This window comes from Ursus arctos, unplaced genomic scaffold (genome assembly GCF_023065955.2).
Source record: "Ursus arctos isolate Adak ecotype North America unplaced genomic scaffold, UrsArc2.0 scaffold_14, whole genome shotgun sequence".
Classification (NCBI taxonomy): domain Eukaryota; kingdom Metazoa; phylum Chordata; class Mammalia; order Carnivora; family Ursidae; genus Ursus; species Ursus arctos.
In genome coordinates, this window is record NW_026622808.1 from 22,851,523 (window position 1) to 22,868,795 (window position 17,273).

At 39.9% G+C, this 17,273-nt stretch overlaps 1 protein-coding gene across 1 annotated transcript; it reads right to left on the bottom strand.

The window, feature by feature from the left end:
* Positions 1-16,049: 16,049 nt before the first annotated feature.
* On the bottom strand, positions 16,050-16,856 carry LOC125283804 (olfactory receptor-like protein OLF4). Its single transcript, XM_048227226.1, has 2 exons — positions 16,502-16,856; positions 16,050-16,216 (listed from the first exon to the last, which is right to left on the bottom strand). The coding sequence occupies exons 1-2, from the start codon at positions 16,854-16,856 to the stop codon at positions 16,050-16,052; spliced, it is 522 nt and encodes a 173-aa protein (XP_048083183.1).
* Positions 16,857-17,273: the final 417 nt, after the last annotated feature.

Genomic DNA, 17,273 nt, shown 5'->3' on the forward strand with positions numbered 1-17,273 from the left:
GTGGCGGTGGAGACTATGAAGAAAGAAAAAAATAAGATAATAATTTTCAAGCAAATGGACCTTATTTATGTATTTATTACTCCTCATTTAAAATTTTTGTTTTTATTTAAATTCCAGTTAATTAACCTACAGTGTAATATTCATTTCATGTGTACAATATCGTGAATACAACACTTCATATAACACGTGGTGCTCATCACATGTCCCCTCCTTCAACCCCATCACCTATTTCCTCCATCTCCCCCACCTCCCCTCTGGTAACCATCAGTGTGTTCTCTATAGTTAAGAGTCTGTTTCTTGGTTTGTCTCTCTCTGTGTTTTTTTTCCCTTTTTGCTCATTTGTTTTGTTTCTTAAATTCCACATCTGAGTGAAATCATTTGGCTTTCTCTGACTGACTCGTTTCATTTAGCATATTACTCTCTACCTCCATCATGTCGATGCGAATGGCAAGATTTCATTTTGTTTTATGATTGAGAAATTTTCCATTGTACATATATACACACCACATCTTTATCCACTCATCTATTGAGGGACACGTGAGCTGTTTCCATAGTTTGGCTATTGTAGGTAATGTTGCTAAAAACATAAGGGTGCATGTATCCCTTTGAATTTGTATTTCTGTATTCTTTTGGTAAATATCTAGTAGTTCAATTGCTGCGTCATAGGTCAGTTCTATTTTTAACTTTTTTTTAAAGGTTTTATTTATTTATTTGAGAGATGGAGAGTGAGTGAGACAGTGCACACACACAAGCAGGGGGAGGAGCAGAGGGAGAGAGAGTAGCAGGATCCCTGCTGGGCAGGGAGCCTGATGTGGGTCTCAATCCCAGGACCCTGAGCCAAAGGCAGATGCTTAAGTGACTAAGCCACCCAGGTGTCCCTATTTTTAACTTTTTGAGGAACCTCTATACTGTTTTGCAAAGTGGCTCCACCAGTTTGCATTCTCATTGAGTAAGGAAAGGGTTAAGGTACAGGCAGGAAGTGGTAGGACCCCCCCCCCCAATCCCCTGACTTGGTTCTTCCAGGGCTACTTAACCAGGTTCACAGAAATCCCAGATGCAGAGAAAAGTTATAGATAAGATATTACCAAAGAGAGAAGGGAACATAAATGATCCACCCTGTTTGTCCCAAGTATAGATGAGATATTCACATGATAGTTACAAATTCACTTTGTTTGTCTTAAATGTTATAGATAAGATATTTACCAAGTTCCCTGGTCAATTTTCTGTTAAAGACAGACAATAAAAGCCCTTAGTGTCAACCCGTCCCAAACCCCTCTCACTCTAGAGAGCTTTTTTTTTTTTCCTTCCTTTCTGTTCTCACCTTCCTTTAATAAGCTTTCACTTTACTTAACATTTTTGTGTCCATGAGATTCATTCTTTGGCTCCATGAGACAAGAACCCTGTGACCCTGCAACCATACCATCAGGGCAAAGCATTCCTGCTTCTCCACATCCTCACAAACAACAGTTGTTCTTTGTGTGGCTGATTTTAGCCATTCTGACAGCTGTGAGATGATAGTGCATTGTGGTTTTTTTTTTTTTATAATGATTTTTTATTATATTATGTTAGTCACCATACAGTACATCCCCGGTTTTGATTTGTAGCAAATACGCATTATTAGCAGAGTGACATGCTACAATATATATTTTGCTATCAAAAAAGAAATATATATTTTTTGTATTGATCCGATCCCATTTAGGGGAAGTTACCTGATATTTCTGATTAGGAACTCCTGTCCATTCAGCCTTTTCTCCAAGAGGGCATGTATTACAGTTTTAATGAGAAATGTCTTCCTGCATTTGAATAATATATGATGAGCACTGACATCTTCTAGACAAAGAGCATAAGGTGCTGAGAAAGAAAAGTCTATACATCTTTTGGGTAAATATCTAAGAGTGAAATTGCTGGATCATAGGGTAGCTTTATTTTTAACTTTTTGAAGAACCCCCATACTGGTTTCCAGAGTGGCTGTATCAATTTTTACTCCCACCGATAATGCAAGATGGTTCTCCTTTCTTGGCATCCTCGACAACACCTGTTAGTTCCTAGGTTGTTAATTTTAGCCTTTCTAACTGGCACGAGGTGATATCTCATTGTGCTTTTGATGTGTATTTCCCTGGTGATGAGTGATGTTGAACATCTCTTCTTGTGTTCGTTAGTCATCTGTATGTCTTCTTTGGAAAAGTATCTACTCACGTTTTCTGCTTTTTTCATACAAGGATTATTTGGTTTTTGGGATTTTTTGGGGGGTGTTGAGTTTGATAAGTTCTTTATATATTTTGGACACTAGTCCTTTATCAGATATGTCATTTGCAAATCTCTTCCCCCATTCTGTAGGTTGCACTACTAGGTATTTACCCAAAGGTTACAAAAATACTAATTCGAAGGGGGTTCATGGCACCCTGATGTTATAGCAGCATTATCAACAATAGCTTAACCATGGAGATAGCCCAAATGTCCATCGACTGATGAATGGATAAAGAAGATGTGGTATATATACAGACACACAATGGAATTTTACTCTGACATCAAAACGTAGGAAATCTTGCATTTGCAATGATGTGGATGGAGCTAGAGTGTACAATGCTTAGAGAAATAAGTCAGTCTGAGTAAGCCAAATACCATATGATTTCACTCAAGTGTGGAAATTAAGAAACAAAACAAGTGAACATGGTAGGGGGAAAAAAGAGAGGAAACCAGGAAACAGACTCTTAAGTATAGAGAAGAAACTGAAGGTCGCTGGAGGGGAGGTGGGGGATGAGTGAAATAGATGATGGGGATAAAGGAGGGCTCTTGTGATGAGTACCCACAATTGTATGGAAGCGCTGAATCACTAAATTCTTAACCTGAAACTAACTTTGAATTGTATATTAACTAACTGCAATTTAAATAAAAAAATTAGGGAAAATAAGTCCTTACAACCCAATGACGGGGAAGGAACATAAATGTATAAGAAGAAAAAAAATCATATATCATGTCAGATGGCGACAGGTGTTAAGAAGGAAAAAAAAGTTGGTTTAAAAAGGAATGGATGGGGCGTGTGGTGCTAAGTTTTAATAGGAGTTCAGGAAGACCTGTAAAGCAGGTGACATTTTAACAGGGGTTCCATAAAGACTGAGCAGGAGGCAGGAGGATATCTGGGGGAGGTGGGTGCCCTGCAGGGAAAGCAGAGCAAAGGCCCTGCAGAAGGCACTTACTGCAGATCTGCAGATCTCAACATGCAGTCAGTGTGGTGAGGGAATGAGCAAGAGGGAGAGAGAGGAGAGGTGGTGGCAGAGAACGTTGAGGACCCAGGTGGCTTTCCTGCCACTGATGGGACTTCATGACACAGGGAGTCCTTCCTTCACATGGTGTTTTTTGTATCTTATTAATTGTGTTCCAAGGTTTTCTGTGAATAGAGATAGATCCCTTCCTTATTTCCACCTGTTGATGAACATTCTGGCATTTAAGGGTCACATATTGGAGTATATGAACTCGGGTACCATTGCCCTGAGGACTGCTCATGCCCCACAACACACACACACACACACACACACACACACACACACACTCACACACACACACACACACACACACGCACACACACACACAGTGAACTCTGGCCTCCTGGCACTGCATTACTATCATGCTTTTCTCACCCTCCAGCCACAATAATTTTGAAAGAAATGATAGAAGTCAGCAGTCAACATCAGATTACCTTTACCCTGATGAATGTAAATAGCACTTAAATTCTAGTTTGTAAGCCTCCTGTGGACATGGAAACATGGGCTCCATTTTCATAGATCACCTTGTGTCCTGTGTTTAAAGAAACATAAAAAAGCAGTTCCAAAAACACTGAAAGGAAAGAAATAGACACAAGGGGGAAATGAGATCTAATAAGCTCAGGGGGTCCCTGAGAGACTGATGAGCAGAGAGCTTCCCTGGTTCTGGCAGCATTCCAGCCCCAGTCCACATCCCCTTGCTGCTCAGAATAATTAACAAAGCAGGAAAATACCAGTGTATCTAAACAAGAAAGGAGTGGTATTTTTATGTTGTCAAGACAGTTTACTGATTGAATATCCCTCTAGAAAAATGTGCAAAGGGAACAAACCTGCAATTTACAATAGAAAATATACAATGTATGACAATAGAAGGGGATTTTTAAAGATGAAATAATAAAAGACTTTTCTGAATGCCTTAAATGCAAGACTTTTGGAATCAGAAAACCAGGTTTTCAATGTCAGATCTACCACATATAAGCTGTTTGAACTTGGGAGAGACAAGCAATCCATTCCAAATGTGAATATCCTCGCTCAGATAGTGGGGATAGCAGCATCCACCCCTCCTGGGGTGGCAGACAGCACTCGTCGGTATATGCAAAAGCTTACAGTACAGTTTCTTCCTGTGAGTAGATGAATGATTATCATTGGCGAAGAGATTTGGCTGAGATTTTTCTTCTACCTCACAAATGTCTCCATCGTTTCCACGTCTCTTGGTAATGAAGTATTACAAAGTAAAGCTAGTTAGCATACCCCTTTTTGTATACGAAGCACTCCTGTGTGTGTGTGTGTGTGTGTGTGTGTGTGTGTGTGTGTGTGTGTGTGAATACTCACTGTGAGAGAAGATGCTGAGAAGTGTATGTCTCAGGAACTGCTGTTGCAAGGGAAGAGCTACCTGCATGGCTCTGGGGCTTTCTATAAATACAGAACACGCTCAAAGCCACCACATCTTAAAAAATTCATTGCACATGCCTCCAAGCTGATACTCTGTTTTCCTAGTTCCCTTAGCTGCAAGACTCAACATGTTCTCATTTCACTGGAACCACTTTATGTCCCCCATTTCCTTCCTCTGTTGCATCCGACTGGACTTCCACTCCTACCAGGTATTGATGACAATGATGCCTGTATTGCTGAGTCCAATGGACACTTCTCTCTTGAACACATTACATAAAATAATTGTAAATGAGTCTATCTCGTCTCAGGTGACCTCGGGTAAAAGTTCTCAGCTTCCATTCTCTCTGATCCTTTTCTGAAATACCTGCTGAGCTCTGAGACTCACCTGGGTGGGGTCTATAAGATGAAAGTCTCTGTGTAGATGTCTGAATTCATCCCTTGGTGGTTGATGATGGAGACTGAAGCTCTGTTCCCAGACAGGACAGCAGGAAGGAGTGAAGCATGGGTCCCCCAGCCAGACTTAGGAACACAAACCTGTAACAACCATGTCCTGGCCAGTCCAAGGTTCCAGATACTGAAGTTCTGCAGTAGAGGAGATATTTACAGCTCAGTATATCTGTTCATTAAGCACTGTTTCCATTGTTACTCCCACCTCAGAGCACTTCATTCCCCATGGGCCACTGGTCTGGACAGAATGAAAAATTTTCCTGCTGAGACTCTGTTCCTGGGAGACCAGAGTAGAAGTCAGGTGAATCCAGTTTTGTATTCCTCATTCTCCTGAACTAGGCTGCCTTCCAGAGGTCTAACCTCCTTGTACTTTTCCCTTAACCTTGAGATGATATTGAATTCATTTAGTTGATGGTTTACTTTACCATTTGTAGCTTTGGGTTGATGTTAATGAATAAGCCATGTGATCCTCTTCATGTGTGGTTTTGAATGAAAAATCTAAGTACTCACTTTGGAGTCTGAAATAAATTCTGTGTGTGATTCTTCAACGGGAGGGCCCCTGAGGTGACATTAAATATACCTCTGAAAAAGACATTTAGTAGGCACAATAATGTCCCCCAAATATTTCCACATCTTAATCTACAGAACTTTGGATACCTCTTGTGTCGTGGCAAGGGAGAATTTAGGTTGCAAATGGTATTAACATTGCTAGTCATTTGACCCTAGAAAAAAGTTATTCTGATAATCCAGCTTGGCTCAATAGATCACAAGGGTCTTCCAATTGTGGAAGAGGGAGACAGAAGACTTGGAGTCAGAGAGATATTTTGTGATGCTATTTTGCTGGCCTTGAAGATAAAGGGAGGGCACGTGAGGCAGGGAGTACAGGTGGCTCTAAAGCTGGAATAGGCAAGAAAACCTATTTTCCGCAGACCTCCAGAATGAACTCTTCTCTGCAGACAGTGAATTTAGCCCAGGGGGACCTATTTCAGTCTTCTCACTTCCAGAACTATCAGAAAATAAATTGATTCGTTTTAAGACAGCAACATGGTAATTTGTTGCAACCACAATAAAAATCTAATCCAGACTTTTAACCAATAGCACTTTGGTCGGGGAAATAAATTCAGCCTGTCTCTTATTCATTTATATTCTCTTGGATTAGTGTATTCAGTAGTGTAATCCTACTTCAAGTAGACAAAGAAATCTGAAGTCACTTTGGAGCTATTCAGCCCCAACAGCTGGTACAGAAAATCTACCATGCCATGAGTTGTACTGACTTGCAGACACTAAGGTATAAAAATTGGATCATTAAAGCCACTTATCTTAAATGTTTGTGTCCAAATTTTTACATCTTTTTACTTTCAAGATAATCCAAATGTTCATTCTTTTCATTCTTATCGTCCCCCTCTTTCTCTCAAGTGTACTTATGACATGAAAGATCACCTAATAATGAGTCTCTGTGTGTGCTTATGAGCGCCCATGTTACTTCAAAAGAAAGTTGTGTATAGACACACACACACAACCACACCCTCCCCCCCCATCATACCCCTCAGCATTGAACATTTTCTTAGGGATGTACAAAATATGATCACAGATTTGTTTATCCCCACAACAGCCTTCTGAAATTAGTTTTATTATCCTGTGTTATCTTCAGGAATCAGAAAACAGAGGCTCGGGGGAATTGAATTTTAATAAGTTACAGAACAAAGTAGTTAAAGCCTATTGTGCATTTTCTGGAATTACATAGAAATGGAATCACTCAGAACGTGCTCTGAAATTCTACAACTCTTTTAATGCTGCAAACTGTAATTTACTTACCTTTTTAAATTAAAGTATAGTTGACAATGTTACATTAGTTTCTGAACATAAAGATTCAAACCACAACTCTTTATGTTACGTTGTGCTCACCACAATTGCCGAACTGTATATTTTAAGTACGTGCAGTTTATTATATATAATTATACTTCAATGATACAGTTAAAAGGAAAAAGTCCAGAGGAGCATGGCTGAGGGTAGGAGCTAGAGCGCTGGGATAGCTGATTCACACCAAACAGGGATGGATGATATCTCTTCTAACTAGAAAGAAAGCAGTGTCTATATGGATATAGGATCAATGAAATTAAATTTAGGCAATTCACATTTGATATTCCTGCTCTAAATCACTATCAGGTGCTGATTTTATATTCAAAATACTCTTTCCCAAAGAACAAACAAAGCCCACCATGAATAAAAGAAAGGAAATAATAAAGATCAGAGCAGAAATACATAACACAGAGCATGGAGACTACGAAAGGCAATGGAAAAAAATAAAAAAAAAAAAACAAGAGATGGTCCTATAAAGTTAAACAAAATTGACAAACCCTTAGCTGCGCTTATGCAGGAAAAAAAAAACGACACAAATAATAATATAAAAATTGAGAAAGGAGAGGGGGAGGCAAGATGGCAGAAGAGGAGGGGACCCCGTTTCAACTGGTCCCTTGAATTTAGCAGGATATCCAGCAAACCATTTTGAACACCCACAAAATCACCCTGAGATGTAAGAATATGTATCTGGATCTCTACAAGCAGAAAAGTGACTGCTTTTGTCAAGGCAGGACATGTTGAGACGTGAATCTGCAGGGAAATGTTGGAAGATAAACAGAAGGGTGAGGGATCCTCCATAAGCTGGACCCTGGAAAGTGATATAACATCAGAGCACAGATTCAGAGAAATCTGAGAAATCTGCTCTAGTGAGAGACATCTCTCTCTGAAGGGGGCTCTGGAAATGAAAAGGCAGAATTCTTGGTAAGGCGTTGTGGTCTTAGGTCAGGAGGGACCACAGAGCAAAGGGGGATTCCTGAAATGGTAGAGGTTCCTGAATATTGTAGCCAGAAAGCAGGTTATGGTCAGCGAGCCCGGGAAGGGACTCTCAGCTTGGATCACCAAAAACTGCGAGCTGGGCCATCGATAACCGCTCTTTCCTTGAATGGCCTGAAAAAATCTGGAACCTGTGCCCGCAACCAGGCAAAAACTCACAGAGCTGCAGTGGTTGGGAATGGGCTGTAGAGGGGAACCCAGACCTGATTCAGAGCTTGGGGTGCACTCTTGGAAACCTGCAGGCGCTTGAGGTTTTAGAGTCACAAAGGGCAGAGGCACTCCTGGGCCTCTGGGACTACCTCCAAGAGAGTTGCTGTGGGCACGCACCATGGCACGCAGTTTTCACTGGCGCCTGGAGCAGTGGAGACTGTTTGTCCTGGAGGGTTTATTAAAGAGCACAGATTGCAAATTTTCTGCTCTGGGCCAGAGGCTGGCTGTGGCCATTTTGGCTCTGATCCTTTGTAGAGGTGCAGAAAGCCCCCAGGGAACAAAAGCCACACAGAAGACCAATTCCCCTGAGCCCACCCCCCGACAAGGGGTGGGGCAACTTCACCCAGGCTGGGATACCTGAGATACAGCACGGGAGACCTCTCCCCCAGAAGACAGGCTGGAAGAACACGTGAATGACAATCCTACAGATCCCATCAGACTGTAAAATCCCAACACCAGAGGAAAAGAGTACATTGAGCTCCAGGGGTTGCTTCACGACTTGTTTATTTTTCAGATATAATTCTCCTTTTCTTTTTTCTTTCCTTTTCTCATGCTTTCTCTCTGTTGTAGTTTTCTTTTTACCTTCTCCTCATTTCATCTACATGTCTATTATATCAGTTTATTTCTCATAGTCGCTTTTTAACTTGTATTTTTACACACCTATATTTTTATAGACATATGCTTTATTTTAACCCTTTTTCCACTCTATTTGGCTTTACCATTTTATATATACAAGTTTTACTTTCCTTGTAATTTTGGGAAGTAGTGTCCTCTAACACACAGACCAAAGTACACCCAGGAAGAACTGAAACACCCTGTTTGTCTACACTGAGAGAGTATAGTCCCCCTGCCCCTCAGGGCTTTTTTGAAAATTTTTTTTTTAATTTTTTAATTTTATAAATTTTATTCTTGTCTTTCCTTTGGCTTTGTTTTTTTGGTGGTGTCTTCCAACTGCTCCAGATTTTCCTAAGGTGCACCTTGCTTGGGTCGTGGTTGATATTTTGGATTTTTTTTATATAATAATATTTTTTAATTATATTACATTAGTCACAATACAGTACATCCCTGGTTTTTTATATAAAGTTCTATGATTCATTAATTGCATATAACACTCAGTGCACCATGCAATACGTGCCCTCCTTACTACCCATCACCAGCCTATCCCATTCCCCCACCCCCCTCTCCTCTGAAGCCCTCAATTTGTTTCTCAGAGTCCATAGTCTCTCATGCTTCATTCCCCCTTCTGATTACCCCCCTTTCTTTATCCCTTTCTTCCCCTACCGATCATCCAAGTTCTTATGTTCCATAGATGAGAGAAATTATATGATAATTGTCTTTCTCTGCTTGACTTATTTCACTTAGCATTATCTCCTCCATTGCCGTCCATGTTGCAGCAAATGTTGAGAACTCGTTCTTTCTGATAGCTGAGTAATATTCCATTGTGTATATGGACCACAACGTCTTAATACAGTCATCTGTTGAAGGGCATCTCGGTTCCTTCCACGATTTAGCTATTGTGGACAATGCTGCTATGAACATTGGGGTGCATATGGCCCTTCTCTTCACTATGTCTGTATCTTTGGGGTAAATGCCCAGTATTGCAATGGCTGGGTCATAGGGTAGCTCAATTTTTAACTTTTTAAGGGACTCCCCACTGTTTTCCAGACTGGCTGTACCAACTTGCATTCCCACCAACAATTTAGGAGGTATCCCCTTTCTTCACATCCACTCCAACAATTGTTGTTTCTTGCCTTGTCAATTTTTCCATTCTAACTGGTGTAAGGTGGTATCTCAGTGTGGTTTTTATTTGAATTTCCCTGATGGCTACTGATTTTGAACATTTTTTCATGTGTCTGTTACCCAGAGCAATCTACACTTTCAATACTATCCCGATCAAAATACCAATGACATTTTTCAAAGAACTGGAACAAATAGCCCTTAAATTTGTGTGGAACCAGAAAGGCCACGAATCACCAAGGAACTGTTGAAAAGGAAAAACAAAGCTGGGTGCATCACAATGCCAGATTTCGAGCTGTACTACAAAGCTGTGATCACAAAGACAGCATGGTACTGGCACAAAAACAGACACATAGACCAATGGAACAGAATAGAGAACCCAGAAATGGACCTTCGGCTCTTTGGGCAACTAATCTTTGAAAAAGCAGGAAAAAGCATCCAGTGGACAAAAGACAGTCTCTTCAATAAACGGTGCTGGGAAAATTGCACAGCTACATGCAAAAGAATAAAACTTGACCACTATCTTACACCATACACAAAAATAAACTCCAAATGGATGAAAGACCTTGATGTGAGACAGGAATCTATCAAAATCCTAGAGAAGAACATAGGCAGCAACCTCTACGACATCAGCCACAGCAACCTTTTTCATGACACATCTCCAAAGGCAAGAGAAACAAAAGATAAAATGAAGTTGTGGGACTTCATCAAGATAAAAACTTCTGCACACCCAATGAAACAGTCAAAAAAACTAAGAGGCAGCCCACGGAATGGGAGAATATGTTTGCAAATGTCACTACAGATAAAAGACTGGCATCCAAGATCTACAAAGAACTTCTCAAACTCAATACACAAGAAACAAATAAACCAATCATAAAATGGGCAGAAGATATGAATAGACACTTTTCCAGTAAAGATATACAAATGGCTAACAGACACATGATATTTTGGATTGTGCTCACTTACTCAATCATCCCTCAACAGAATGACTAGAAGGAGGAACTCTCAACAAAGAAAAGATCCTGAGACAATGCCATCTGCTACAGAACTAATGGATATGGATATAAGCAAAATGTCAGAGAGAGAATTCAGGATAGCAATCATAAAGTCAATAGCCAGGGTTGAAAGAGGCATTAGCAACAATACAGATCTCTAAGGGCAGAAATGAGATCTAATCAGGCTTAACATAAAAATGCAATGAATGAGATGTGGTCTAAACTGGATACTCTAACATCCAGCGTAAATGAGGCAGAAGAATGAATTAGTGATCTTGAAGACAAGCTAATGGAAAAGGAGGAAGTGGAGGAAAACAGAGATAGGCTGTGAATAACACATGAAAAGGATGGCAGAGATTAATGATGCCATGAAATGCTCCAATGTCAGAATTATTGGGATCCCTGAGGGAGTAGAGAGAGGGGGGGGGCTAGAAGGTATATTTGAGCAAAACATAGCTGAGAAGTTCCCTAATCTGGGGAAGGAAACAAGCATGTGAGTCCAAGAGGCAGAGAAGACCCCTCCCAAAATCAATAAAAATGGATCAACAACCCGATATATAATAGTAAAGCTTGGGAATTTCACAGCAAAGGAAACAATGCTGAGAATTGCCAGGGAAAGGTGGTTCCTTACATATGGAGGGAGGAACATCAGAATAACATCAGACCAGGCCACAAAAACCTGGCAAGCCCGAAAGTGCTGGCAAGACATATTCAGGGTACTAAATGAAAAGAACATGCAGACAAGAACACTTTATCCAGCAAGGCTGTCATTCAGAATGGATGGAGAGATAAAGAGCTTTCAGGGCTGGCAGAAACTGAAAGAATATATGATCACCAAGCCAGCCCTGAAAGTTATATTAAGGTGGATTGTGTAAACGAACCCAAGAGTCATATAGACCAGAAAGAAACAAAAATCTATAGAAACAGGCACTTTACAGACAATACAATGGAACTAAATTCATATCTTTCAATAGTCACTCTAAATGTACATAGGCTAAATGCTCCCTTCAAAAGAAATGGGGCTCCAGATTGGATAAAAAAGCAGGACCCATCCCTCTACTGTCTACAAGAGACTCATTTTGAAGCTAAAGACACTGCCAGATTGAAAGTGAGGGGATGGAGAACCATTTACCATGCTAATGGACCTCAAAAAACAAAACAAAAGAAAACAAAACAAAAAACCTGGGGTAGCAATCTTCATATGAGACAAATTAAATTTTCAACCAAAGACCATAATAAGAGATGTAGAGGGACACTATATTATACTTAAAGGGTCTATCCAACAAGAAGATCTAACAATTGTAAATATCTATGCCCCAAACATGTGAGCAGCCAATTATATAAATCAATTAATAACCAAAATAAAGAAACATATTGATAATAATACATTAAGAGTAGGAGACCTCAACATTCAACTCTCAATAATAGACAGATCATCTAAACAGAAGATCAACAAAGAAACAAGAGAGCTTTGAATGACCCATCGGAGCAGATGGACTTCGTAGATATACACAGAACTTCCACCCTAAAACAACAGGATACTCATTCTTCTCGAGTGCACATGGAACTTTTTCCAGAATAGACCGCATACTGTGTCAGAAATCAGGTCTCAAATGATACCAAAAGACTGAGATTATTCCCTGCATATTCTTAAACCACAATGCTTTGGAACTGTAACTCAATCACAAAAAAAAAAAAAAAAAAAGGAAGAAATTCAAACACTTGGAAGTTAAAGAGCATCCTGCTAAAGAATGATTGGGTCAACCAGGAAATTAAAGAAGAACCTAAACAATTCATGGAAGCTAATGAGAACAAAAACACATTGGTCCAAAACCTATGGGATACTACAAAGGCGGTCCTAGGGGGACATACATAGCCATACAAACCTCTCACAAAAAATTAGAAAAATCCTAAATGCTCAAGCTACCATTACACCTAAATGGAGCTGGAGAAAGAACAGCAAATAAAACCTAAACCAAGCAGGAGAAGAGAAATAATAAAGATTAGAGCAGAGATTAATGATTTAGAAACCAGAAAAACAGGGGCGCCTGGGTGGCACAGCGGTTAAGCGTCTGCCTTCGGCTCAGGGCGTGATCCCGGCGTTATGGGATCGAGCCCCACATCAGGCTCCTCTGCTGGGAGCCTGCTTCTTCCTCTCCCACTCCCCCTGCTTGTGTTCCCTCTCTCGCTGGCTGTCTCTGTCTCTGTCGAATAAATAAATAAAATCTTTAAAAAAAAAAAAAGAAACCAGAAAAACAGTAGAACGGATCAATGAAACTAGAAGTTGGTTCTTTGAAGGAATTAATAAAATTGATAAACCTCTGGCCAGACTTACCCAAAACAAAAGGGAAAGGACCCAAATCAATAAAATCATGAATGAAAAGGAAGAGATTACGACTAACACCAAGGAAATAGAAACAATAATTAGAAATTATTACCAGCAACTATATGCCAACCAATTAAGCAACCTGGGAGAAATTCAAGCCAAAACCACAATGAGGTCCTACCTTACACCAGTTAGAATGGCAAAAATTAATAAGGCAGGAAACAGCAAATGTTGGCAAGGGTGTGGAGAAAGGGGAACCCTCTGATACTATTGGTGGGAATGCAAACTGGTACAGTCACTTTGGAAAACAGTATGGAGGTTCCTCAAAAAGTTAAAACTAGAGCTACCTTACAACCCAAAATTGCACTACAGGTACAGTTATAGTGTACAGTTATAGTGAAAAGAAGGGGCACATGCACCCTAATGTTTATAGCAGTAATGTACACAATAACCAAACTGTGAAAGGAGCCGAGATGGCCTTCAACAGATGAATGGATAAAGAGGATGCGGTCCATATATACAATGGGATATTTTTCAGCCATCAAAAAGGATGAATACTTACCATTTACGTAAATGTGGATGGAACTGGAGGGGATTATGCTAAGTTAAATAAGTCAAGCAGAGAAAGACAATTATCATATGGTTTCACTTATATGTGGAACATAAGGATTAGCACAGAGGACCATAGAGGAAGGGAGGGAAAACTGCAGAGGAAGGAATCAGAGGGGGAGACAAACCATGAGAAACTATGGACTGGGAGAAACAAATTGAGGGTTTTGGGGGGGCAGGGGGATGGGGTAGCCAGGTGATGGATATTAAGGAGGGTGTGTGCTGTGATGAGCACTGGGTGTTATATGCAACTAATGAATCCTTGAACACTGCATCAAAAACTAATGATGTACTATATGTTGGCTAGCTCGACATAATAAAAAAATAGCCTTAATGTTAAAAAAAAAAAGTATTTTTCAGAACAGCCGTTAAAGGGCCATTTTTCAACAAATACCTGTGCTTGTAGACTTAATGCCTAATAGCTTGAAATTGTGATTTTTTAATCATATCATGAAGTAGATTTATATTCTATTTATATCCTGGAGTTTCAGCTTTTCTAAGGTTCAACCGCTTTATCAATTTTAATTAAGTTCATTTGTTGAACTTTCTGCTCCTTTTGAAGACCAACAATGTTCCTTTTGTTTTTCAAACTTCCACAGTTAGTCCCAACCTTGAATCAGAAGCAATTTGGAGATTCCCATAGTTCATATAGTGATGAACTGTGCTAGTTTTAAGAAATAAACGACATTGACAACTGAGGCCATTTTTACAATCTTATTGTAGAGGAAATTCGGAGATCATAGTTTCTTAAACCTTTCTACGTTAATACCTTAAATGCTCTTCTCAATAACATAAATTTAACCTACTAGTTTGTTTTGTAGCTAGTCGTGGGGCTGTATGATCCTCATTAGACTCCGTTCTCTTAGCTCAGCATCCATAGCATCCCTGGCACAGAATAGTAAGGCAAAAATTGCATATGAAAAACACACTCCAAGTGTAATCTACAGAAAGAAAAATTTGCATAAACCAATGGACTTATAATGGACTTGGTATCAGAGAAGACCTGAAATATGGTGAAGTAAAATTTTCACACCATATTTTTTTGTGGAAAATGTGTTTTTTTGATGAACATCTACTCATTGAAGTGTGGGATATTTTGTGTCCATGTTTAAAGGGTTTTATTAATTGGAGTGAAGAATTTAGTAGCAGATTTTATATTATTTAATTGGATGATTTACTGTTTCTATTTGAAAGTTTCCAGTGCTGCCTACAAATATTATTCCTTCCTTTGCTCTAAACTCTTCCCCTTAAAAAATGTTGTCATGAATATTATTGTGTGAGTGAGCAGACAATTGGCATGTTCACTCCGTCATTAATTTCATTATGTTTATTATGCTCTAAACTCTCTTCCATCCTATGATCAAAGGATGACTCAGACAAGAGCTGGAATTCCTGCCCAGTAATGCTCTGGGAATGGAAACTTGTGACTGAAGGTCCCACAATTTATTCCTGCAAAAACATACAGGTCGTTCCAACCTCTACCAGTTACCTGGATGGGAATCTCAGTGGTAGTCACTTTTAGTACAGTTATTTGAAATAAATGTGAATAACCAGGTCATTATGAATACTCCTTTCAAATATCAGAACAAACGTCAAAAATAAGAAGCAGTTGGTTATTCTTAATAGACTCTGTTCTGTTTACATTGATTATTGTATCAGTCAGCTATTGCTGCGTGACAAGCCATGCCAAACATTAAAGACATAAGATAATGCTTCTTTGAAGGAGTGATGTTCACAAAATGAAGCGCTGTGGTCTCAGACTTTTCTGTTATGAGCTTAAATAAACAGCTGTGGTGGCCAAGAGTAGATTTTCCATAGGAGTAGTATTCAGTCAAACAAAAGAAAAAATACTCAGTATGAGATATTTTATTTGAGAAGAAATTACTCTTAACAGATTCATACAGTCCTTTGAATAAGTGAGAATGTCCAACTATTTCACATCCGAGGTTAGGAATGACATTGAGGAAGTAGGAAATGCCAAAGGGAAAATCTCTTGGATATCAGAGTTATTACCAAGTTTTAAAAAAGCGATTTACATAAATTATGCAGAGAGGTAAAAAAAATAGAAATTACAGGAAAAAAAATAGAGGAGGTATGTTCCACTTCCACAATCTGATCAAAGTATCTCAACATTTGGCTCAGGCATTGGGCCCTGCAATCGTGGGCACATCTTCAGCTACAGGACAATTGGCCCTTTTAGAGCTGTGATCCCAGAGAATCTCATAGAGCCTCCTTTATGTCTCTGTTCCTCAGGCTGTAGATGAAGGGGTTCAGCATGGGCGTGACCACCGTGTACATCACTGAGGCCACTGCACCTGCGTGGGAGCTCTGGGTAGCAGCAGAGCTAAAGTACACTCCCAGGACTGTGCAATAAAATAAAGAGACAACTGAAAGGTGAGATGAACAGATGGAAAATGCTTTATGCTTGCCCTGAGCTGATGAGATCTCACATATGGAAGAAACTATCTTAGAGTAAGAGTAAAGGATGCCAATGAAGGGACCAACAGCCAACAACGTGGCTGCAAAATATATCACCATGTTATTGAGAAAGGTGTCAGAACAAGCAAGTTGTAAAATCTGACTGACTTCACAGAAGAAGTGGGGAATTTCCACCTCTGTACAGAAGGACAGCCGCAACACCATGCAAGTGTGTAACAAGGAATGCAAGACACTCAGGATCCAGGATACCAGAGCCAGCAGTCCACAGAGCCCGGGGTTCATGATGACCGTGTAGTGCAGGGGGTGACAGATGGCCACAAAGCGGTCATAAGCCATCACAGTCAGGAGGAACATGTCTAATCCTGTAAATAGTACGAAAAAATACATCTGTGTGATGCAGCCTGCAAAGGTTATGACTTTGCTCTGAGTCTGGATGTTCCACAGCATCTTGGGGATGGTGGTGGAAGTGAAACAGATGTCTACAAAGGACAGGTTGGCCAGGAAGAAGTACATGGTGGTGTGGAGGTGGGAGTCTGAGTTGATGGCCAGGATGATGAGCAGGTTTCCAAATGCAGTGATCAGGTACATGGAGAGGAAAAGCCCAAATAGGAGGGGCTGCAGTTCTGGTTCCTCTGAAAAATCCCAGAAGCTGGAACTCTGAAATTCCTGTATAGTTTCCTGGGTCCATGTGTTGGGGGTGACTAGCATCACAAGGGAAAATAAGAGACTAATTTTCACACATTGCTTACAATGACATTGCTACTCACTGCTCGCTTTGTGGAAAATCAACAATTTATATTTTCCAGTCAAGAAACTAATTGAAATATTTGTGAATGGATTTGGGCCCCTTGAGAAGATCCCAGTTCCGCTCTGATTAGGCATTTTCATCACATCAGGTGTTCTCTAAAAGGTTGGGTATTGTACAGTTTTAGTAAGGAATTATTTCATGCATTTGAGGAATATACAGAGTGTAGATCATGTTTTGGAAATTCTATCATAAACCAG